Genomic DNA, 25,362 nt, shown 5'->3' on the forward strand with positions numbered 1-25,362 from the left:
AACCCCAAATGGGGTTAGGAAGAGTCAGACAGGATTGAAACAACTCAACAACAAAAAATAGCATTTAAAAGTAACAACTAATAAAGCACTTCAAAGTTTGCAGGATGCTTTTAAGCTACATTATCTCATTTGAGCTTCACAGAAACCGTATGTGCTAAAATTACTACCCCCATTTTACAGATAGCGAACTGATTCAGAAAGGTTACACCTTGCTCATGATTTATACCGCTAACAGGTATCTGAAGTAGGAGTTGAATAGAGGCCTGTCTGACTGACTCTAACTCCAGCCTTTAACCACTATAATAGTCTCTCATTTTCCTTCATGCATTCTACAATCTAGTTCCCAAATGGGCAGTTCCCTAAACTCAACATTCCGTCTTCTGTCCTGGTATCTTTGCATAGGCATTTGCACACTTAGAATGGACCCTTTCTCTGTGCCTCGGAGAACCTTTGTCTTTCCTAAGGCTCAGCTAGGATCGTCACCTCCTAGTGTCACCTAGTCCTCACAATTATAAGTATTTTCCCTCTCCTCTGATTACCTTGTATTTCTCTATCTATGGGTATGATATAGTCTCCCAGTAAAATCTCATCTCCTTGAAGGAAGGCATTCTTTCATTTTTGTACAATTCTGCGTCCTATCCTCAGCACCTGGCACAATGCCGTTCACATTTGGCAAGGACTTATGAGGCATTTCCATCCGGCAATTTCATCAGTGTGGTAATTCCTAGAGTAGAACTTATTTTCACTAATGCAGATCAGCAACTCCTCTGAAACTAAGAGTCTTAGACAGTTGCCTTCAGCAGTTATAGGTGAAATTGCCCATGTTCACAGCAGGAGGGCTTTTGAAATCTGTTCTCTCTGACTTCAAGGCAAGCCCTTTCTCTTACCTGTATAACATTGGAGAAATGTTCTAGCCCCTCTGGCCTCAGTTTCCTTATCTATAAAACTAAATGGCTGGACAAAGTGATCTCTAAAAAATTTTTTTCAAGCTTTAGCTATATAAGCCTATTATCCACTATGCATGTAGTTTCTTGCCTTCACATAGTAGGCACTTCAGAAATAGTTGAGTTTGAACTTGAACTAGTGGTTAATTTTCTTTTAACCTTCACAATCCATACTAGCAAAACTATATGCTTGAATGGAGCAGGGATTTAGTGAATTTTTTTAGTATTTTTGTAAAATAATTTCCTTCAGTTACAAGTTAGACCAAAAGGTATAAGTCTTTGCATATAGAAGGTAGCTAGCCTTCATTAGCCATATGGTAAGGTGTTCTACAAAGCCTATTAAAACTTATTACCTAATATAGTACTATAGTCATGTGTAGAGGAGGAAGGGAGGAGTTATAGGTTTAAATTAGTGTGGTTCATTTTTTAAAAAATATTGTTCTACTTTAACTAGTTTAAATGGCTCTTCTCTTATAAAACAAGTGGTACTTTTTCCATCTGTGTCTATAACTAATCTTATGGTAGTGATTACTTTCAAATACATGAACTTATCTTTGTGATTACTACATTTAATTTTCCTGTATTGGGCAGTACTTTGGGTTAAGGCATTTGTCTCATTAATAAAGGAAAGCAATATTTCCCTGTGCTGCTACTAAGTGCTAGGAGAGTAAAAGAGAGAAAGAGACAGACAGACACAAACACAGAATGTCAGAGAAAGAGAAAACCAAAGAATTTAAAAATTGGCAATATAATTACTGTGGTGGCTGCAGAAAGTTAACAGTACGTAGCATGACCAGATTAACTTTAGTGATAAATTTCCAGACCACACCTGTCTCTCTACCAATTAAATGTGTGTATAAGTAGAATATAAGGTTCTAGAGGGCATCTGCTATTTTGGTTTCCACTTGTAATCCCAGCACCTATTACAATGCCTGTAACAAAGCAGGCATTTCATTAATTAATACTATTTTTTTTTCTTTGCACCTGGATTTCCCTATCTTTCTTGACTAGACGTACAATAGCTATTTAGAGAATTGTCCCTTACTGATATTCATGAGGATTGTGACCTGTTCTGTTTCGAGCCTGGGCTAGTTCACCTTTTCTTAGCACCTCCCCACCACTCCTGAGAGGCTTACTGGACTTAGTATTGGTCTCCACCACCACTATCTATGGGCCCTCACATGGTCAGGGGCAGGGATCACAGGTGTGAGCTACCAGACCTGGGTTTGTTCATTTATTCTTAAGTAGTTTATTTCAAAACTCTAGCCCTCTTTGTCATGCAATTCATTACTTGCCTCAGTTTATTGGAGGCATGGCTGAAAAATCTGAGACTTCAGCTCATGCACTAAACAAAAACATTTCTTTTGTATTATCTTTGTTGCTGTTCAGTTGTTTTCCAATCATGTATGACTCTTCATAACCTGATTTTGGGTTTTCTTGGCAAAGATACTGGTGGTTTACCATTTCCTTCTCTAGTTCACTTTATAGATGAGGAAACTGAGGCAAACAGGATTAAGTGACTTGCCCAGGGTCACACAGCTAATAAGTGTCTGAGACTGGATTTGAACTCAGAAAGATGAGTCTTCTTGACTTCAAGCTGGGCACTCTATCCTCTGTACCACCCACCTGCCCCTTGTATTATCTAATTTTTTTCAATAATGATAGGCTTTAAAATAGTAAATATTAGTATATTTAGTAAACATAGCCAAGAAAATTTTGACCAATGTCAACAATTTTCAGAAGAAGAAAAAAATAGTGAGCCTTACAGTTTCTAAGATCATAATAAGAATAAATAGAAAGTATTAAAATGTCATTGCTGAAAAACATGAGCTCAGTCAATAGTTCTTTTTAATCTATAGTCATACCTTTTGTGAAGGTAAGTCTTTGAAAGACAGGGAAGAAGAAGACAAAGTGAAATGTCATTCTAGTACTTTTTTTTTTAGCATTTACTTCTAGCCCTAAAGCATCCCAGCACCATGGGAGTGAGAGTATTGATTAATGTGGCATTTAGTCTGAGGTTGGGAAAGAGAAAGTTGGAGGGAAATTCTTGTCCAAAACATCTTGTCCAAACACTTTTACTCATCATCTGAAGTACAGGATTCCTATCTTACTGGTAGTATCATCACTAACACAGTACTGTCTAGGAATCTTGCTTCCATCAGCTGGCACCATCCTTTCACGGGATCATAGATTTAAACCTGAAAGAGACGTTAGAGCTCATCCAGTCCATGCCCTTCATTTTACAGTTCAGGAAACTGAGGCCCAGGAAGCAACTTGCCAACTTGCCACAGACAAGGACAGAGCCTGAATTTGAAGCCAAATTTGAAGCCTCTGACTTCAAATCCAGAACTCTTTCCAATGCACCATACTGGTTCCCTTATAATAGCTAGCATGTATATAGCTTACTGTTGTTACTGTTGTTCCTTTTGTTACTACTCCAAACGACAGCTCTAAGTTCTCTCAGAACTAAAAAATCATTTCACATTTATATAATGCTTTAAGGTTTTTAAAGTGATTTACATGCGTTATCTCTTTTGAGCTTCACTATTACTGTATCTCCTTTTTCCAGAGGAGGAAACAAAGGCTTAGACAATGAACTGCCCTCATTCATACAGCTAGTGAGTAGCAGAGGCAGAATTTGAACCCATTTTCCTGACTACTATGCTATATTCCCTCCCTCTTTCTCTGAAAAAATAGATTCTCCATGCAAACCTCCCTAAGTAAAATGCACAGAACTTCTCTTTATAGATTTACTTTGGTCTTTATGAAAAAAAAAAAACTTAACCCAATATAGTACAACAGAAATATCTTGTTTCTTGAATTTGACCCACAGAAGGATTGATCAATCTGGAGGTGATGAACCTCCTGAATGAAAACATTCCTTTCTGTGATGAAAGATTATGAGTTGTTACTCTATCCTAGGGCTTCCGTACTTAGCACAAAATGACCCTTGAATCTTGCAATTACCCAGTTATGTTAGTCAATGTTCATAGCTAAGGCAGATAGATGATCCATAAAAGTAGGAGAGGAAATGAAGAATACTGTTTGGTAGTCTAGTATGACCAGTTTAACTAGAGAATAAGCAAAGATACATTTCTCTTTGATCTGCAGAGAGTGAAAATCAGCACTTCTTTGGTTAAAAAAACACTAGTCTTTTTGTGGGCCCTATTTGATTGAACATATTGCTTTAAATGGCAGGGCTTTTAAAATTATTGTTGTTCTTGGGTCCCTGGGATACTCATCACATTCAGTGTCATTGAAATAAGCAAAAATATATGCACTACAATATTGATTTCTTTTCTCTCTGATATGATTGTATCTGCTGGGGGTCCAGTGTTGGGATTAAAAGGGCTTCATATAAGAATTAGATAAGACAATCAATGCTGATGTTAATGGGCCCTCCTATTTGAATACCGATGTGAAAGTTACTTTAACTGGAGTCACCCAAAGGAACAGGAAGGAGGAAGATGCAACAAGGGAAGGATTCTGAGGCAGCAACTTCTCCCCCCCAAAAAAGTGGAGCAACATCTGATCTGTATACACATGATACTCCAACCCCTGTCTTTGTGCTTTTATACTGGCTGTCCCCCATACTTGGAATGCACTCCTTCTATGTCAGGGTTTTCCTGATCCTATATTATTCCCTCATGCTGAGGCCAGAAATGACTGGGAGAGGTTCCACCAAAGGTATTACTAGGGATCTTGAAGAATAGTGATCTTCAGACCATGATGGGAAGAGGGAGTCCATAATGGTCTTGAGACAAGATGCTTCTGGGACATGATGCTTTGACTAGAACTCAGGGTCCACAAGTCCTTTCACTCTTCAGGGCAGCTCACTGATATGATCAGGCCAATTTTAGGTATTTTGTAGGAAGAGAAAGTGTCCCACACCAGATTCAATTAGATCTTCATTTCTAAGGTTATAGGCAAGAAGGCACCAATCAGTCAGAAAACTGTAAGTTTCTAACCTAGAGTTATACATATAGTGTTATATAGGAAAAGCTAGAATGCTTTTAAATAAAACAGTACTAATTCATTGAAATGCGTTTTAGCTGGTTTATCAACAAGCTACACCTAGCAAAAAAGACATTTTTCTTTTCTTATCTTTTGATATAGAAAGCAAGGCTTGCGAGAATCCGGGCAGCCAAGAGTGGAAGTGCCAATGCTTATATGCAGAGCAAACGAAATGGATTACTTAGTAACCAGCTCCAGGTAATACATTGACAAGTCCCTTCGTATTTGAAAAAAAAAAATGTCCACAGTCATTAATATAACAGCGCTTTAAACCAGCCTTACCCCACTGATTGCTTTGTGGCCATTTTCTTTTTCCTTTTCCCATACCTGTGATTTCTTTATTATAAGGAACTCATCATGGTGAGGAAACTTCCTCTACCAATACACAAAAGCAATTGTTCAGCAATTTATAGTCTTGGAGAGTTCCCTGGGACATTGAAAGGTTAAGCGAATTATCCAGGATCACACACTCAGAAAGCATCAGGAGTGGGACTAGATTCCAGGACTTTCTAGTTCTCAGTACAGCTCTCTATCCCTTATGCCATGAGGCTTCTTCTTCTAAACTTAAATCACATACTGAATAATTATGAATAGTGAAATAATAAAAATTCCATCACTTCCCCTAGACTCAGACATGGCTAGTTACCCCACCAATGCTATGATTTTAGAACCAATGGTATTTCTAGGGAACATATTTTTTTCTTCTCTCACACTGACCCTCAAACATGCTTGTGCAGCATTCTTGATAGTTCCTAAAAGATATGTAACTAGGGTGAGGCCAGCAGGGCTTTAAATAATGTCAGCATCCTCTATGTTTTGATGCCTTGCCTGGAACAAAGTACTTCAGCAGTATAACAACTATAGATCTCAGTACCAATTAGCAAAAATAATTAGTCAACATTGCACTCTACCAGATGGCAAGCCGACAGTTATGTCCCAAACAACCTCTTCCCTACCCTGTTCCTGCTCTCCCTCTCCCTTCAGAGAGACTCCGCAGTGAGATTGAAGGGTCCTTTTGTGCTGCTTACCTCAGGTGTGTTTCATGCCTCTTTCCCATCCATAAAAATTGCTCTAGTTTCCAGTTAACTTGGAAAGTATCATAAAATTCTCCAAAAATCTCAATTATTGAATTCATTCATGTGTGTTTTAATTTTTAAAGCTCATATCATGAATTCTTAACATCGGGTCTATGACTGATTTTTTAAAATATTTTGGAAACTATATTTCATTATAATTGGTTTCCTTTATAATCTTATGTGTTTTATTTCATACCTTTAAAAACATTATTCTAGGAAGGGGTCTGAAGGCTTCACCAGACTGCCCAAGACAAACAAACAAGTTAAGAGCTTTTGTCCTACATGGATAGCTATGCTTGCAATTATTTTAATAACAAGGAAGCTTTGAGACCTGCAGTTTGTGTATAAACCTCTTTTTCTGTTCTACTAAATATTTGAAAATGCACCTTTTTGGCATTTGTTAAGTTCAGAATAAAAAAATTAAAAACAAAGTAACTTTTATATCATTTAAAAAAAGTAAAAGGGTGTTTTTTTTTCAGAATGTGTCTATTAAGTACTTATTTAAATGTGAAGTTAAGATGATGACAGACTGATCCAGAGGTGTAACAATGGTTGAAACTTCAAAAAATGGTTTAAATGTCCAAACTAAGAAGATACACTAGTCGTTTTGACTACTGATCATATAACTCAAAAGCCATTTTTCTGTCTGTTGGGTTTTGCTGACAAACACTGCAATTATGGCCCATCGTAGCCCAGATCTGTCTTGCAGAAGCATGTGGCTAGCATCTCCATTGTTTGCAAATAATATAGACAGCAACACTGTATTTCTCTGTGTTAACAGTCCTCTGGAGAAGATGAACAGGCCTTTGTTAGCAAATCTGGCTCTTGCTTTGAAACCCAGCACCACCACCTGCTTCACTGTCTGGAAAAAACTACGGTAAGGAGCGAGCATCAATGCCTTCCCCTGTACTATTGTGCCCAACCTCATTTGCTTTTGCAGAACCTTGTTGCTTCTCATCACTCTTTTTCATAGAGTGATTCATCTACCTTGTGTACAACCCATTACTGAATTGCATTGGATAGCTATGTTGAAAGTTCAAGCTGGAAATCTTCCTAGATATGTATCTGGGAAATGTTTATGCACATTGTATTCTGGCATTTGACTGGGAAACCAAGCAGTTCACATTGAGCTGCATACAAATACAAAGTCACTCTGCTTTCACAAAAATCTATAAGCCGTGTAATATATAATAATGAAAAATTTCTATATCTCTAAACGTCTTCAAATGATTTTTTGAAATGCTGACCAAACAGAAGATGGTTGCTTTCTTGATAACCAAGCATAATGAAATAGATCAAAATGAAAAGTTAATAATAATGATGATGTATGTATGATGCTTTCAAGTTTGCTAAGCACCCTACATGTTTTACTTCATTTAGAGCCTCACAATAGACCCAATAGGCACCATGTGGGCATCTCTTACCCTGGGGTTAGGTTAGATTCTGAAGGATGTTAATTTTTGTAAAGTTAAACTTACCTTTGAAAAACCCTTAAGTCGTTTAGAAAGGGCAATATAATATCTTTAAACTTGTATAGCTGGGAAAGAGCTAGGTAGGCTAGGGTCTTGTAAAAAGAAGACAGTCTGTTTTAGAGATCAGACAAAGGCGATGTGGTTGCTAAGGAAACAATTGAATGTAAACTATATTTTTCACTATGCCCAGCTAAACCATTGATAAGGAGACAGATGGGAACAAAGACTTCTACTCAAACAGAAGGGAAAAAAAAACAGGTTTAAAAAAACCATCACTTTCAGGAAAATTGATGATTAGGGAGAAAATGCTCGTGAGGGCTTAACGCATAAGTGTGATTACATTTGAAAATGTCATACAACCATATAATTATTGCTATGCCTTGATTCCCCCATGAAACAAAAGAATACATGAGGAAGTTAAAGAGAATAGTGGGATCCTTTCAGGTAACCAGGGACGTGTTAGCTAGGAAGGGTAACTTAAAGTAGTCCTCAAACTCTATGAGCCTATGATGAAAATGATACTCTAGAATCACATGCAGGAAGGTGATAATGTTCACACTATGAGAGGCATGTGTGAATTGAGAAGACTGAGCAAACAACAGATTCACATCTACTCAAGCTTACTCCAAAGTATATATACTCACCCAGTGGAATAGAGGCATCATTGGAGACATTTAAATTGTACTTCACCTCCCCATTCCACTCTCTAGTGCTTATAGTTGAATTTACATAACTTATACATGCTTACGACGTAACTCCATCGTATGGCTGATATTATTATCCCCATTTCACAAGTGGGGACTTAGGTTCAATGATATGCTTAGGGCCAAAAAACTAGTTGAATCTGACCTCGTGTCCTCTAGTCTTTAAGACCAGCACTCTATCTACTATATGTTATCTCTTCGTTGGTGTGTGATTTCATGTTAACTTTGAAAAATGAATATATTGTGATAAAATTAACACATGAACACAATCTCTTTTTGTCCTATCATTTTTAGGTACTAGAGTTTAACTTGCTTTATAGGCGATCCAGCTTGTTTGGGTTTTTTTCCCCACCCTGGGCATTTCAGTACCTGGGCCCCCTGGGCCAATGGTTCTATGTTATAGGTGGCTTCCTTAAGATAACACAATGACTATCACATTCAGTTAGGTTCAGGCTTCATGTAAAATTAGACATTTATTCACTCAACAATTATAAGATGCTTCCTATACACAAGAACCTAGGATCATAGATGGAGAGCTAAGAGAAATTTTAGAGGCCATCTGTTCCACCCCCAACCATGATGTTACAGATAAGAAAAATGAAATCCAATGAAGTTAAGTGATTCATCCAAGGTCACATAGCTAGTAACAGAGCTAGAATTCAAACTCAGACCCTCAAATTCAGCACTCCTTCCACTTCACCATTTCAAAAAGCTATATAAGTTTTATGATTATTGAGCATATTCTGTCTGTACTATACCAGACTAGTTCTCTTCATAAGATAAGGAATAAGATTTCCAAAATAAGAGGAAAAACAAAACCTTTATCCTAATAAATGATTTGAGACCCTAAATTATTTCCTCAATTAGCAATATATTTAATGTAAAATTATTTTGACTTGGATCTAGATATCAACATTTATGGAAACAATAATAATAATAATAAGTTACAGTTTTCTAAACAGGCCAATGAAGAATTGCTCTCCCAGACAAAATTCTTATTCATTCACATGTGAAAAAAATACATAAAATTTTCCCCTTTATTTTTTAAATGCAAATAATACATCACTTACTATTTTTACTTTCATGGCACTTATTTGAAATTAAAACATTCTGCTTCTTATGTCAAATTTGATATTATCAGCCTATAGATGCCTGTGTTATTTAATGTCTATCTATTTCTGAAACATTGGATGACTTTGTGTAAGAAAATTTATCCTATCGTGTACTGTTACCATGTTTTGATCCATATGCCTTCCAAATTGTATTTTTATCTATTAATACATTTACTTAATTTAAGTAGTTTTTCTTATACATAGTACATTACGAAAATAAAGAGTTTGCATAATTAAAATGCGACTTAATCAAATAAGAACTGGTACAAAAAGTTCATTTCCCAAACACATTCTCCTTTTTTAAAAATACAGGGTTATTTTCCCCTGTGAGCAATGCAATGAGTTAATTCAGGCAGTATTGGTTATTTTTGTCTGAAGGTTATATAATTATTCAAGGGTTATTGTGAGACTTTCACGGCATTCATAACCCCTGAACAGACTTTGCTTTTCCATTAGTGGTTGGGAAGGTAGTTTGGTAGTTTATTACTGGTACAGGGTTGAGGTAGAGGTAGAAAACAAGTAGGGGAGAGGGAGAAAGGGGGAGAGAGAGACAGAAAGAAAGAGGGAAAAACGTAGGCAGAGAGAGAGAGGGAAAGAGAATTCCTTCAGCAGGGCAAGTCTAAACTATTTGCTAATTAAGCCATTCCATTTATTTAATTAATAAATAATTCTATTATTCTGTAATTTTTTACATACCAAGATTTTAGATAAAAATCTAAAGACATGGAAATTATCATAAGCATATAATTTCCCAACAGCTAGTTCACAGATTCTTTGTCACTATGAAAATGTTCATTTGAAGCAGAAAAACAGAACAATAATAATGAATATAATAATAACAATAGGTAGCATTTATATCATGCTTTAAAGTTTGCAAAATACTTTAAAAACATTTATCCTCACAACACTGAGAGGTAGATGAGGAAAATGAGGCAGATCAAGGTCAAGTGACTTACCCAGGGTCATGCAGCTAATAAATTTCTGAGGTCTGATTAGAACTCATGTCTTCCTGATTCCAGGCCTAGCCCCTCTATCCACTGTGCCTCTTAGGTGCCTCCAAAGTCTTCAAAACAGTTTCTTATGTATTTTTGCTTGTTGGAGTTAGTTTTACTTTTAAAGCTAGAACCTCCTGAAGACACTTCAAACCTACTTCTGCTCCGAAGTTTTGTATTTTTATCTTTTAACATCTAGATTTTGTGTGTAAAAGATGTAGATATGATTTCAAGAAGGATTCAATCATCAAATTAGGGGTATATTAGCTTCTGTAAGTACAGTTGAGGGGTCAAGGAGATACAAATCAGAAAAGGTTTTCCTAAAAATGCAAATTGGAAACATAAGCAGCTTTGAGATTTTACTTGAAATTATGAAAGTTAATGAGTAGCTAAGTGGCACAGCAGATAGAGCACTGGGCTTGGAAACAGGAAGATTCATTGTCATGAGTTCAAATCTGCCTCAGATACTTACTAGGTGTGTGACCCTGGGCAAGTCACTTGACCCTGTTTGCCTCAGTTCCTCAACTGTAAAATAAGCTGAAGAAGGAAATAGCAAACCACTGTGCCAAGAAAACCCCAAATGGGATCATGAAGAGTTGGACACAACTGAAACAACTGCACAATAGCAACAAAAATGAATGTTAATGGGAACATAGGATTTTAGACTTAAGGTTGGGAAGGTGCCTCTTAAAACAAAAGTGTCAAATATGTGGTCCAGGGACCACACTCTCAAATGCACTCCAAATCAGATTAAAATGTAATTGAGAAATAAATAAATAAATAAAATATAAGAAAACATAAATGGTGTCAATATGTAGTTTTCTAAGTCAATATGTGCCCACAGGGATCCTTACGTACAGTTTCATGGCCCCCATTTCTATCTGAGTTTGACTCCATTCTGAAGTTTTCTAAGGGGAAAAAGGCTCAGAATTGGCCTTTTCACCAGAATTAATCATTGTGCATGGCCTAAATGCATGAGAGCAAAAATGGGTTCTGAATATAGTTCTATAATATATCTATCCTTTTTTTTTGTCTGTGCTTTCAACCCACATTCATAATGGTGTTGGACAGAATCATGAATTTGTGGATGAACAAGTTTATGAAGAGAGCTGCATGGAAGTTTCAACAGTCAACCGCCCTTCAAGTCACAGCCCTTCTCTGTCATCACAACAAGGTGTCACCAGCACTTGCTGCTCAAGACGACACAAAAAAACTTTCCGGATCCCAAATGCCAACGTATCAGGGAGCCGCCAAGGCAGTGTACAAGAACTCAGTACTATCCAAATCAGGTGTGTGGAGAGAACACCTTTATCTAACAGGTACTTGGAATGTTCAATTTGATCTGAGCTGATGACATAAATCATCTCCACGGCCATGGCAGGTGTACAAGCTTGCATGTGAATTTATTCATGTACACATGCCTGTGACACAATTTCACACACACTGCCAGAGATGTACAACTGAGGCCAAAGCAGTAAATGTAATGGGCAGAAGTAGGTCGGGTGGCCATGCACGTGTGCACATATCCATTAAGAGGGAAAGTAGCAGGACAATCAAAAAGGAGAAGGAAAGAGATAATGGCATTCCATCTTGATAAGCACTCTTCCTTCTCTTGTATGGGCACTCATGCAAGTGTCTCTGTACTCAGGAAGCCCTTAGATTCATTTTTTTAAAATTTAGAAAAAATAGTAACATTTTTTTCAGTGGAGACACAGCAAAGAAATTGAAGCTCTTCTACTAGCCCTCAAGGTACTTAAATGCAACTGAAAAGATAGGATTAACACAAAGGAAAACATTTAAAAGTACTTATAAGGAACTTAAAGAAATACCAATTGACTTGATGAAAACTAAGGGGACAGCTATACAAAGCCATTGATCAAAGTGAGTTGTTGAGCAAAAAGCATTTTTGGCCACAACAAAAACATTATCAAGGGAAATTTTTAATCAGACAAAATATATTCCAAGTTTTATTTTTATTTTTTTCTTTTTGTACATGTATATGTGGGGATGATGTGTGTATATGTCTGTGTGTTTGTATGTGGTTTTGAAGCTTTAAGTCAAATTCAAACAGCTGTGTGTGTGTGCGCGCGCGCGTGTGTGTCTAACAGCCTATGAAGAGATTAAGCAAATAGCTCAGTCTATGGCTTTTTAAACACAGCAGAAGTCTTTGGAAACACAACTCAAGCTTCTAAGAGCTTAAAAGGGTTCTGTCTCTAAAGTCTGTCTTGTTTACATACAATACCATCTAGAGTGGGAAAGAGTGATGTGCATTAGAGAATAATTCCATTTGCAAAACATAAACACCAGCAGCAGCTCTTGGCATGTGGTTTTAAATCATCACCCAGGTAGTCTAAAGAGGATTTTTTAAAATGATAATAATAATAATTCCTAAGGAACTTTTTAAATACCATTGATTTCAAAGGTGTTAATTCTGTAAGTGTAAAATTAACACACTAGTATTAGTTCTACTAAGAATGAAGCTGTAGAAATTTTGAATTAGCTAACCAAAGTCAACTGAATGTCTTTAGTTAATATTGATTGTCTTTAGTTAATATTGATTGTGTTTGCAGGTCATACTATCTACTTTGTTATGCTCTCCTTTAAAAATGTACTTAAAGTGATCACAAATATTCTTAGATTTAAAAATTTGATTCATGGAAACTGAAACATCTTCACCTCAGTTCTGTGGTAAAGGCATATAAGAAAAATGTGGACAACTTACCTTTTTTCTAAATCCGTTCTTTCCCCATCAGCCGATCCAGTTTAAATGCCAAAATGGAAGAGTGTGTTAAACTAAACTGTGAGCAACCTTACGTGACTACAGCAATAATAAGCATACCGACGCCTCCAGTAACGACCCCTGAAGGAGATGACAGGCCAGAATCTCCAGAGTACTCAGGAGGAAACATTGTCAGAGTATCTGCTTTGTAAAACAATTGGAATAAGGACAGAGGGCAATTGAGTCCTGACTGCGAAAGGGTTCTAAAGAGGAAGATGGAAGAAACATCCAATCTTTTACAAATTAAACAGCAAATGGAAGACCGCTTGGTAGCAAAACCAAACATTGTTTCCAAACTTAAGGATGTGCATAAAAAGCCACCAAATGGCATTTCTGGGCATAAAGTTTGACCTATTCTACAGCTACAGCGGAATAATCTGTGATCCTTTGACTTTACAAATGAGCACAATGAAATGCCTCCCATTGATGCTTCTTGAGATAAGAACTCTTTTTTAAAAAAATAAAATGAAATTTAAAAAAACAACTTTGAACACTATGTTCCAGTTGAATGAAAAACAAATACGGAAAACATTTTGATAACATGTTTTTTCCTGTAAAAACAAACAAACACGAACATTGGCAAGTGAAGTATATTACGTTTAAAAAAAAAACCTCATATGACAGGTTCGTACTGACTGAAAGGAATACCATCGTAATGCATGCTGAAATTCTTTGGAGCAGTGATCTCACTTTACTTATGTTGTCTTCAGATTAGGCATGATAAACTTTAACTGTAGAAAGGGGCATTTCTGGGCACTTACAACAAGCTGATTGTTCACATTCCATGGTAAGCCCTACAAATAAACTCTTAACAGTGCAGTCTTTCTGGCTGAGACGCTCATCTGTGAGGCTATAGTGTCCAGCTAGCTCAGTATTGATTATCATTTTACCTTGCTTCCTAGATACTGTTACAACTGCAATAATCCATTGTACACCTGTTGTATCAGGAATCAGGACTTTGTTTGTTTGTTTTAATTTTCCAGATCCCCTTAACAGTTAGTGCCGGAGTCAGAGAACATAACTCTTTGATGTAGCCCAAGTTTTTTCAGTAAGTTTTAAATCCAAACTGTTGTACCATAGATGTGTTTTTTCTGAGACTAGCCTTCTTGTCCACTGTAGTCCTGCGACACAGCGAGTTGTCAGTTCCTGTATTTCTAGCTCACCTCTCTATTGACATTTTAAAGGTTTCTCATTAGCAGCTGGGTTAACCTTTTTTGTAGCACCAATAGCTTTCCTACTTTTATATTAACTGACAAGGTCTCTTACTAGTGAAATATGATAATCAACCCCCCCCCTTATCAAAAAGTAGAAGGGGGACAAAGAGTTATTTGACAAATGAGTACTTATCTTTAAGCCTCTTTGCTGTTAACAACTAGCCCAGATATTGAATTTATCACAAGGTGTTTTGTGCAAACAGTCCCAATAGGCTGGGAGAAATGCCATAGCACCAAGTAGTCTTACAGCCGTACCTACACATTTTTCTACTTATTTTACTTTGGGTCTGATTAGATTACATTTTCTCAAATATATTTTGAGAGTAACTAATATGATTCTAAATATGGAGCTCAAGCTAAGAAGCTTTCTGTACCAATACTTAAAGAAAGATTGCTTTCTCCCCTATTTCAGGAAAGCAATGCAAATCTTTTCTAGAAAGAGATTCCTGTAAACAGCAGTTTCCTCCCATGAAGGAGGACAAGGTGTTTGGTGATGCAAACTTGATCTCTGTGTACATTAAGTGGAAACGTGTTTATATTTTAAAGACTATTGTATCAGCAGACATGTCTGCATGTACCAGTGTGAACAGTTTTATGTCAATCAAAAAGCTCTGTCCATTCCAAGATTCTACTGCAAGGGATACAGTTTAATTTCTATGTGTGTGGGAGGAAAGACTATTCTTTCCCTTAAAATTTTTTTTAATGTTTGTTCATAAATAGAGAAAATATCATCTACTGTATGCCAAATAATTTGAGACTTTTTCTAAAGTAAGATTGTACTTGCTTTACATTTTTATAGTTGCCCCAAAACAAGGTTGTGTACACAGTAGGCACTAGATAAATGCTTATAGAATGAAAGAAAATAAGATAAACTCAAATTTTCCTTGGGAAAAACTGGCTTTACTCCTAATCTTTCCTGAACAAATTACTAATTTGCCAGCAGCTTGAAGATTAATCATTCCTAGAGCCTGCTTCTTATCACTTCGTGCTTTGAGGTTGATTGTACAATGAAACTTCTTTGATAACAGTTAATGAAATTTTTTGTTGTTGTTGTTAATTATAGACTAAGGAAACTGCAATGCAGGAATACTTAGGATTTTAACTCCTTAATTACCAGTTTTATTTTTAATGTCCTAAATGTTCTAGAAAATGTGGCAAAAATTTTCCAGTTGGTAGTTTGGCACCCTCTTCCCACTCATCACTTATGCAAAACTCTTTCATTTCTTCTGAAATTAAAAAAAAGAAAACTTTTTTGGTGTTTTAGGTGATTTTCAAATACTGTGTTGGTAGTGAATGACTGTTGATGACTGTGTAAAGTGCATCTGTACTATAAATGAAATGTAATTATTTCTGTGTAACATATGGAGCAACCGAGGTTGTTGTTTTTGACAATTTTGTTTGAAATTCATATATCTTATTTTGGAGGATAGCATAATAACTGCGTTGTGCTGAAAAAGAAATAGACATTTGAGGAATAATAAAATAAAACATCTGCATGCTTGAACAGGACTAACGGGTTTTGCAATAACTAACTTTCTCTTCCTAGAATGTTTTCTTCATTTCCAAATTCCAAAGACAACAGGTTTAACTTCAATAGGGCATTGTACTTACGCCTCTGGGAATATTCTCAAAAGTCATACTGGAGAAGTGGATGGTGCCCTGACATTGGAACTAGTAAAACTTGGGTTCTCATCCTGCCTTTGATACATATTGACTGTGTCACCTCAGGCGAGTCACTCAATTTTACCCACGGGCCCATGGGGAACTCTCTACAACCTTAACATTCTGAGGAATTACTGATATGTAATGTTGGAGGGAGTTTCCACAAGGTGTACTCACAAGTTCCAACCAAAAAGAAAACGTATAAAGTTAGACAGCAATGAACCTTATTATTCCAGTCATGTGATATATAGATAGCCTGGGTCACCCATTAAGAACAGCAAATTTGAACTACCCAAGTTTGAACTTGAGTAGAGTTTGGTACTGGTTTGGTGGTGGTGGTGGTGGTGGTGGCTAGTATATGTCGCCACAACTACTTTAGGTCAGAAAGAAAATCTTTGAACCCAGATGTTCTTTACTCTGAAGCCAGTCTATTTTTTCCATATCACACTATCACTTGCGGAACTATGAATATAGGTATGTAATCTATACATCATATGGTTCCTACCCAACTGTAACACCTGAATTCCCAAGTAATTTTTCAAATACTTGAAAAACTACATATAAGCAGAGAGCAAGGAGAATGTCCACACCACAGTATCATTGATTTTTCAGTGATGTTATGCCCAGATGCCTAGATATAATGAAATTAGAAGGGGAAAAATCATTTCTTTAGCTTTATACCACATCAGATGCCTGGAATTATAGGATGATCCAGGGTTTATGTCTCTTAGTATTAAAAAAAATTATAAGAAAATTAAAAGCTAATAGTTTCCAAGATCACAGAAAGAATAATAAGGAAAAGAATATATAGAAGAATGGAAAGTTTGGAGAAGAATGTCACTTCAGAAAAAAAAATAGTCTGAGGGGAAAAAATGTATATTTTCACATCATTTAAAGAGTGTAACTTATCAAATGTCTTTATTTTGAAGTTTTAAAGAAATATTACAGTAATAGAAACTTCTATAATAAGATAGAATAAAGCTATATCTAGACAGGAGAGTTTATCATACTTATATAAAGCTATTCAAGGTTTTAGTAACAAGAAAACGTATATATGGATAATAACATCTCTTTCTTGAAGTGTTATCGTTCAGCAAATGCAGTTTTCCCAGTGATACTCATTCTACCCACTATGTGCCCAAAGCTAAGTCTATTCCCAAGAATACCCTGCTCAATGAACTATATGTCAGTATCTTTGTAAACAGCAGACAAACTGAAGGGTTTTCCTAGAAGTGAAACACAAAGACAGGGCAGATGATAAAAAGAAGGGAGAGAGGTGATAAATCTTTTTTTTTTCAGCACAGAAATTGAACCTGAAAAGAGCTAATCAACCTGTTCATCATTCATTCATTCAACAAACATTTTAAAGTGTCTACTGTGTGCTACATTTGCTAAAAACTGGGAAGGATAAAAAGTTTAGATAAAACACAATTCCTGTCTTCAGGAAGCTTACAATCAATTAGGTATAATACAGAAACTACAATATAAAATATAATTTGACAAGTTACTTATAGAAGCATGAAATAAAGGCCTGTGAAGCTCAAGACAAAGAAAGGATTTCAGTGAAGATTTATGAAGAAGGTAACATTCAAATTGGATTTTAAAGAACAAGTGAGCTCAATGGGGCTCACAAAAGGCAGGAAAACATTCTAGGCAAAATGAATCACACACACAAATGCACACATACAGAGAAAGAGAGAGAGAGAGAGAGAAAGAGAGAGAGAGAAAGAGAATTCTAGAGTTGAAAGGGCCCTCCAGATTTATACTTTCTTCTCTATTTCCTTCTTGGTCATTTTTTAAAATAATATTTTTTTTTATTTTTTCCTAATTACATGTAAAAACAATTTTTAATATTTTTTTAAATTTGAGTTCCAAATTCTCTCCCTCCTTCCCTCCTCTCCCCTCTCCCCAAAACAGTAATTTGATATTGGTCATACATGTGCAATCATGCAAAACATTTCCATATTAGTCATGTTGTAAAAGAAAATACAAATCAAAAAATAAAAACCATAAAGAAAGTCAAAAATGGTATACTTTGATCTGCATTCAGATCCCATCACTTTTTTCTCTGGAGGTAGATAGCATTTTTCATCATGAGTCCTTTGGAATAGTCTTGGATCATTGTGTTGCTGTTACTGTGCACAATGTTCTCCTGTTTCTGCTTACTTCACTCTGTTCAGTTCATATAAGTTTTTCCAGATTTTTCTATTCATCATTTCTTATAGCGCAATAGTATTCCTTCACAATCATATGCTCCAACTTGTTTAGTCACTCCCCAAATTGATGGACAGCCCCTCAATTTCCAATTCTTTGCTACCACAAAAGAGCTGCTCTAAATATTTTTGTTATATATATATATATATATACACACACACACATACACACACATATATACATATATATGTATATGTATGTGTGTGTGTATATATATATATACATATGTATGTTGTACATATAGATCCTTTTCCCTTTTTAAAAAAATCTCTTTGGGATACAGACCTCATAGTGGTGTTGCTGGGTCATGGGGTATGTACAGTTTATAGCCCTTTGAGCCTAGCTCCAAATTGCTCCCCAGAGTGGTTGAATCAGTTCACAACTCTACCAAAAGTACATCTGTGTCCCAGTTTTCCCGCATCCCTCCAACATTTGTCATTTTCCTTTTCTGTCATATTAGCCTATCTGGTAGGTGTGAAGTGGTACCTCAGAGTTATTTTAATTTGAATGTGTTGAATCAATAGTGATTTAGAGCATTTTTTCATATGACTATAGATGGCTTTGATTTCTTCATCTGAAAACTGCCTTTAAAATATCCTTTGACCACTTATCAATTAGAGAATGACTTATTTTCTTGTAAATTTGATTTACTTCTCTATACATTTGAGAAATGAGGACTTTATTAGAGACACTTGCTGTAAAAAATTTTTCCCAGATTTCTGCTTTCCTTCTAATCTTGATTGCATTGTTTTTGTTTGTGCAAAATTTTTTAATATAATATAATCAAAATTATCCATTTTATATCTCATAATGCTCTGTTTCTTTTTGCATCATAAATTCTTCTCTCATCCATAGATCTGATGGCAAACTATTCCATGCTATCCTAATTTGTCCACGGTATTACCCTTTATGTCTAAATCATGGACCTATTTTAAGTTTACTTTGGTATATAGTGTGAGATATTGGTCTATACCTAGTTTCTGTCAAGATGTTTTGTAGTCTTCTCAGCTCATTTTGCTGCCTTTATTGGCCTACATCTATTGGGCAGCTAGGTGGCACAGCATATAAAGTGCTCAGCCTGGAGTCAAGAGGATGACTCCTCCTGAGTTCAAATCTAGCCTCAGCCTTGGACAAGTCACTTAACCCTGTTTGCCTCAGTATCTTTATCTGTAAAATGAGCTGGAGAAGGAAAAGACAAACCATTCCAGTGTCTCTTCCAAGAAAACCCCAAATGGGGTCACAAAAGGATGGACAAAACTCAAAAATGATTCAACAACAACAACAAATCTGTGTACATAACAAACTTTTGTTGGACAGACCTTATTTATCTCTTAATTTCTTCAACTCAGACATGAAAAAGGCATGAAAATTTCCACAGCAACTTACCTTTAAGATCTGGGCATATCTATCACGTCAACCTAATCAGAGCTCTATGGGCCTTGAGAAAACATGTTCTTGATTTCAAGTGGATGATGCCTGAGTGTTTCCAAAGAAAGGTTGCTATTCTTCCCTTGAGCATTATTAAGATGTTTGTTTTGTTATTCATTCACAGGTACAAGAGTAGTTATTGTCTTGTACTGCCTTGTACTGAGTACTTCATAAGAGTTGATCAGCATCATTTCGTAGGCACAGTACAATCAGCAAAGGAAAAGTTGAAATTGTATCCACTTCAATTGGTTATGTCTATGTTCACCTAAGATTTCTGAAAGAGTTGAATAGAAACTGTTTGTAACAGAAAGGAAAAAAATAATTATTTTTCCTGAATCCTAAGGAGTTATATAAAATAATTACAGCAAAGACCTTTTAACTGATATGAGTAATACTGTCTTACAACTAGAGAGACAATATGGTAGGGTCAGAAGTAAAAGGGATGACTGGACTTGGACTCAGAAGACCTGGATTTGGGTCTTGGGTCGTGCCTTTTAATATGTTGCTTCAGTCAGGTCTTTTCATGTCTCTGAGACAAATGAGGATAATAGTATTTACACTATCTTCCTCATAGGTTTGTTGATAGGAAAGTGCTTTGTAAGTTGTAAAATTCTTCATGAGTGTGAATTATTAGCACGGAGAATCCTTCCTCTTCCTTCTTCCCCTTTCCTTGTCTTATTGTCCTTTTTTTCCCCTATCTTCTTCCACAAGAATGGCATATCTCCATCCAATTACTAAATATTTCCTCATCTTTCCTTTCTCAGGTTTCCTATTCATATTTATTAAATCTTTAGGCAACTTTCACTAGAAAAACAAAAAGATCCAGTTTCCACAAACATTCTGACTACATGTCTCTAGCAACAAAAGGCCCTGAATTGGGAATGCTTAGAAGAATCAAGTTGCATCAATTGATACAGTGTAATTTTTTATCTATAAGGTAAAGAAAATAGAGGTGGGATAAAATGCTAATTTTTAAAATTATAATAAATTTTTGCATCAATTAACATGTCATCTTTCTAGTGCTAGCATACAACTGCTATTACTCTTCTCATGGAATATTAAAAGATCCGAAAGAATGCATAGCCTTTTTTTCACAATAGTACTTGTTCAGGCCAACCACTCCTCTTGAATAATTGTCAAGTGCTATTTCTGTTTCCCTTGAACATTAGGTACTGAGATGTTGAAGTAGATATGTAGTGTTTTTATTATCATCAATCACCATCATAATGCCTGCATATCCATTTTATTTCACATCAATTTGTTGTCCTCCTTCCAATTTCATTTTTGAATGCTCCTGGAAAGATATCTCAATGTCTCTGATTTCTCCGCTATTTTATTCTACTCAGACATCTCATTCTCCTTCTTTTCTCCAATAATTTTCTTCACTTGTTTTCTTAACTACTCCTAGTCTGTTCCCTATCACCTCCCTCTCTTTAACTCTGGGACCATATTACTGTCCATCTATAGTTCCTACCCAATATAAATGAATGAATTAATGGACATAGTGGACCTTTGACGCTATCAATCACCTTAATATTCTCTTCTCTCTCCTTACAGTACTCTCTCCTTGTTCTATTCTTACCATTCTGACCAGTCCTCAGCCTCCTTTGCTGAATCTTTATCCAGTTCATGGATGCTGACCACGGATGCCTCAAAGGGTTCTCTCTTGGGTCACCTTGCCTTTTCCCTCTGTGAGCTCATCAACTCTCATTGATTCAATTATCACCTCTATGCTGATGATTCTCAAATCTCCTTATCCAGTCTTAACTTCTCTGCTGACCTTCAGTCTCACATCTGTAACTACTTATTAGACGTCTTGAACTATATGTTCCACTGAAAACTTAACCTCAACACATCCAAAACTGAATTTATCTTTCCTTCCAAAACCTCCCCTTTTCCTAACTTACCTATTAGTGTGGAGGGCACCATCACCCTTCTAGTTACCCAAGCTCACAATCCAAGTGTCATCCTCAACTCCTCACTCTCCCCCCTGCTCCTTTATATCCAACAATTTGCCAAGTCCTGTCAATTCTAGCTTTGTAACATTTTCACTGAGACTGCCACCACCTTGATGTAGGCCCTCATCTCCTCAAGCCTAGATTAGTAAAATATCCCAATGATTGGACTGCCTACCACTAATCTCTCTCCACTTCAATCCACTTGTCTATTAAAGTGATTGTTCCTTACCACCTCCAGGATCACATACAAAATATTCTCTTAGCATTCAATATCCTTCATAATCTAGCCTCCCTACTTTTCCAGTCTTCTTATACCTTTCACCCCACTACTATTCAATTCAATGATACTGGCCTCCTGCTGTTGCTCTTACAAAACACTCCATATCCTGACTCCAAACATTTTCACTGGCCATTTCCCATAGCCAAGAATACTCTCCCTCCTCATGTCTGATATCTGGCTTCCCTGGCTTCTTTCAAGTCCCAGATAAAATCTCAACTTCCTATAGGAGGCCTTTTCCAATCACTCTTAATTCTAGTTCCTTCCCTCTGTTAATTATTTCCAATTTATCCTGTTATTTAGCTTGTTTGTACAATTATCTGCATATTATCTCTCCCATTAGATTGTGAGCTCCTCAAGAGCAAGGTCTGTCTTTTACCTTTCTTTGTATCCTGAGTGCTTAGCACAGTGTCTTGCACAAAGTTGACCTTTGATAAATGTTTATTGACTGACTAATACAGGCAATATATATTGCTCATCCACTTAGATTTTCTTATGAGGACTACTAGATTTACTGATTTCTTTTGAATGTGCATGAGGAGAGATTCAGTAGTATATAATTTGCAGACAGCATCAGTAGGACTTCACCATCAGGAATCCTTCATTGATTTGCAGTCTGCATAGGACATCTTCTACTACAATGGTAAGCACATATCTTATTTGGGGCTTGCTTGACAGTGATAATCCAAAATCACTAAAAAAAGTTATCTCAGTCATCGCATCTATCAAGTAATCTTGTATGATCTTAACTCACATAAGAGATACTTTATTAGGGAAGAGATTAATATCTCTCCTATAAGTGGGCTATAACTTTGCTTTACTAAATCAAGTGCTTTTGTTATCAATAAGCAATGGACAAAATGAAATCTTTCAGACAGTTGTGGAACTATGAAGATATGGTCTCCTGTCAAAAATCCACTGATCCTCCATGGCATCAAAATGATAGAGTTGTTATGCTGCCCATGTAGATTACTAGCCATCCATGCCTTTTCATCCTTTGCAAAATTTGTACATATCTTCTCACAGATCCTCCAGAGAGGGTATATTCAATATGTGAGTGTTCTTATTCTAGATCTTTTGACATCACCTAGACACACATGAAGCACACGAGCTGATCAACAATTATTCTTTGCTCTTGTTACAAAGAAAAATTCTGCAAAAGAAGGGCCTTAAAGGTTATCATGGGTTATCATGGGTTATCATGGAAAAGTAGTTATGCTGCTCTATAGTGTTCTGGGTTTTGATGCAATCAGCAAGATGTCATCTGCAAACCGGAGCATCTGGAGGACTTCACCATTATCAAAGAATATTTCCACTCGGATTATCCATCAGGCATCCTCCATGGTAATGACACTCTGCATCAGTACACATCTATTTTTTTATGCCTTGCTAGACAGTAATCATCATATGTCGTTAATCAAAGTTATTCCAATTGTTACATCTTTAAAAAACTCTTGTATAGCATTACTTTATGCATGAGAGACACCTTGTTAGCAGGGATTTCTTAAAGTAAAATTTTGCTCTCCTGAGTAAAAAAAAAAAATTAAATAGTTGACAAAAAATAAGCACAGTGGGATTTTGTATTTTCAGTATCTTTCACTCAACCATATAGATACAAAGATGTGGTCTGCTATAGAATTTAGTTTGTAAAAAGCCTCCCCTCATTTATTCTCATGAAGAATGCCTTTAATGCCTATGTAGAATATTCTTATAATGATTTGGTAGAGATGGACAAGTAGAAAGTGTATTGTTAAATACTGATATTTTCTTGATCACCTTTTCCAGTAATGATAAGGTCCATCATTTTCCCAAGCATTGAGTGATCTCTCCTATTTCAGATATATTGAGCATCAATATCTCAAAGACCTCAAAACTGTGGGTGAGCTCAGACCTTCTCTGTGAACACTTTGTCTAGCCCAGCTGCCATCCCCATCTTTCTTTGTTTTGGTTCTATTTCTTACTCATGCAACACATTGAAAACTGAGATGATAGAGCCCAGATGTGGTGGCACCACTGTTCTTGATGGATTGAAAAAAAAAAGGTTTTTTTTTCTTTTAAATAGAAATCTTAATAGATTTGTTCCACTGTTTGTTATACTCCTTGAAAATGCTCTTGGGATGGTCTGAATTAATTGGCTCTCTTGCCAAGCTTCATATGAATTTGTTTTTCCCTCCGTTGCTGCTCAATTTGTGTGATACTGTTTATAATTACCATCCTCCTCCAGAAGCTTGTTCAAATGACTTTCTGTTCCAAAGTAGTATTTCAAATGCTTATTGAGATAACGCAGTCACCCATGAAATGATGTTTCATGTTGCCTTTGGAAACACAATAAAACCGATTCATCCAACTTCCTTATTTGCTTCTCCAAAGAGAACCTTTGAATTATCTTTCCATGTTGCTTTACCTTCCTTTTTTCATAATGACTTCATGTATAATAAGAATTTCAAGATTAATATGATTTCCCTCCAATACCATGTCCACTCATTTGCTGTTGGACAAGGAGCTCACTTTTTAATAGTTTTAATAGGGAAGTTAGTGTGCATAAGCAGTCTCAAAACTGTAATGGTTCATAGTATCCTCTGTCTACTTTATTCCACTGTCCTAGCATCAGTGCTGGAGTAGAAGGGAGTCGTATAAGACTGGAAGTCATTTCATGTTTTTTCTTATTATCTGAGTTGTCCTGGCCAAAAAATTCCTCACTTTGTTGCTAATATACTGGTAAGACCCACTCCTTACTTAACTAGACTGACCCTTAGAAGGCAGTCCTGATCTGTTGCCAACACCCTACTCAGAGTCTTTTCTTCATGATAGAAGCTACTAGAGTATGGAATGACAGTTGAGAACCTAGAGTTATTGCCACACCACAGCGAGACACTGCAATAGTAGTTCTTTACTCAGTAAATGAGATTGTATTTTAAAATTGGGTATCCTGGGTTTCCACATCTCTGTGATTGACAAAGAAACTAAGTTTTTGGTGGCCGATTAATTTTCTGGCCCTCATATTTTAGTATTTTATAATGGTTAAATTCCTTAGAAACGGAAGTAATGAGAGACAGCATCTTGTTTTACAGCTATTCCTCATTTTTCAGAATTGACAGCATTTTAAAATAGATCAAGTTAGAACTAATGTTTTTACACACTGTTTCTTTTCATATTTAAGATTAGAATTAGAATCATTTAATACTATAGATGACTCATAAGACCATCTTATCAAAACAAGGGTGTCCATGTTACAGATCAGAAAATGGAAGCCCAGAGAAGGAAATTGACTTGACCAAAATCACAATTCTTTTGTGGTAGCGTTAGAACAAGGAAGGACCTAAGACCCCTGACTCCTCATTCAGCCCTCTTTACATTAGACTATGCTGTCTTAAGCAGAAACTGACCACCTAAATAAAACTCTTAAGATTGAGATTCTGAAGTCATAAACACAAATGATTCTGAAAAGGAAGAAAAGAGAAGTCTATTTACAGAGAACAATGTATGGATGCATAAGGAACTCATCATCTGAATTAG

At 36.1% G+C, this 25,362-nt stretch overlaps 1 protein-coding gene across 1 annotated transcript in view; it reads left to right on the forward strand.

Annotated features, from left to right (window-relative positions):
* KCND2 (potassium voltage-gated channel subfamily D member 2) overlaps positions 1-13,515 on the forward strand; it is a 574,638-nt gene extending 561,123 nt beyond the window's left edge. Inside the window, exons 4-7 of the mRNA XM_027855165.1 lie at positions 5,061-5,156; positions 6,816-6,911; positions 11,386-11,633; positions 13,068-13,515. Coding sequence (XP_027710966.1) covers positions 5,061-5,156; positions 6,816-6,911; positions 11,386-11,633; positions 13,068-13,245 — 618 coding nt within the window. The 3' untranslated portion in view covers positions 13,246-13,515. The remainder of the gene's footprint in view (positions 1-5,060; positions 5,157-6,815; positions 6,912-11,385; positions 11,634-13,067) is intronic.
* Positions 13,516-25,362: the final 11,847 nt, after the last annotated feature.

This window comes from Vombatus ursinus, unplaced genomic scaffold (genome assembly GCF_900497805.2).
Source record: "Vombatus ursinus unplaced genomic scaffold, bare-nosed wombat genome assembly UNPS02010788.1, whole genome shotgun sequence".
Classification (NCBI taxonomy): Eukaryota; Metazoa; Chordata; class Mammalia; order Diprotodontia; family Vombatidae; genus Vombatus; species Vombatus ursinus.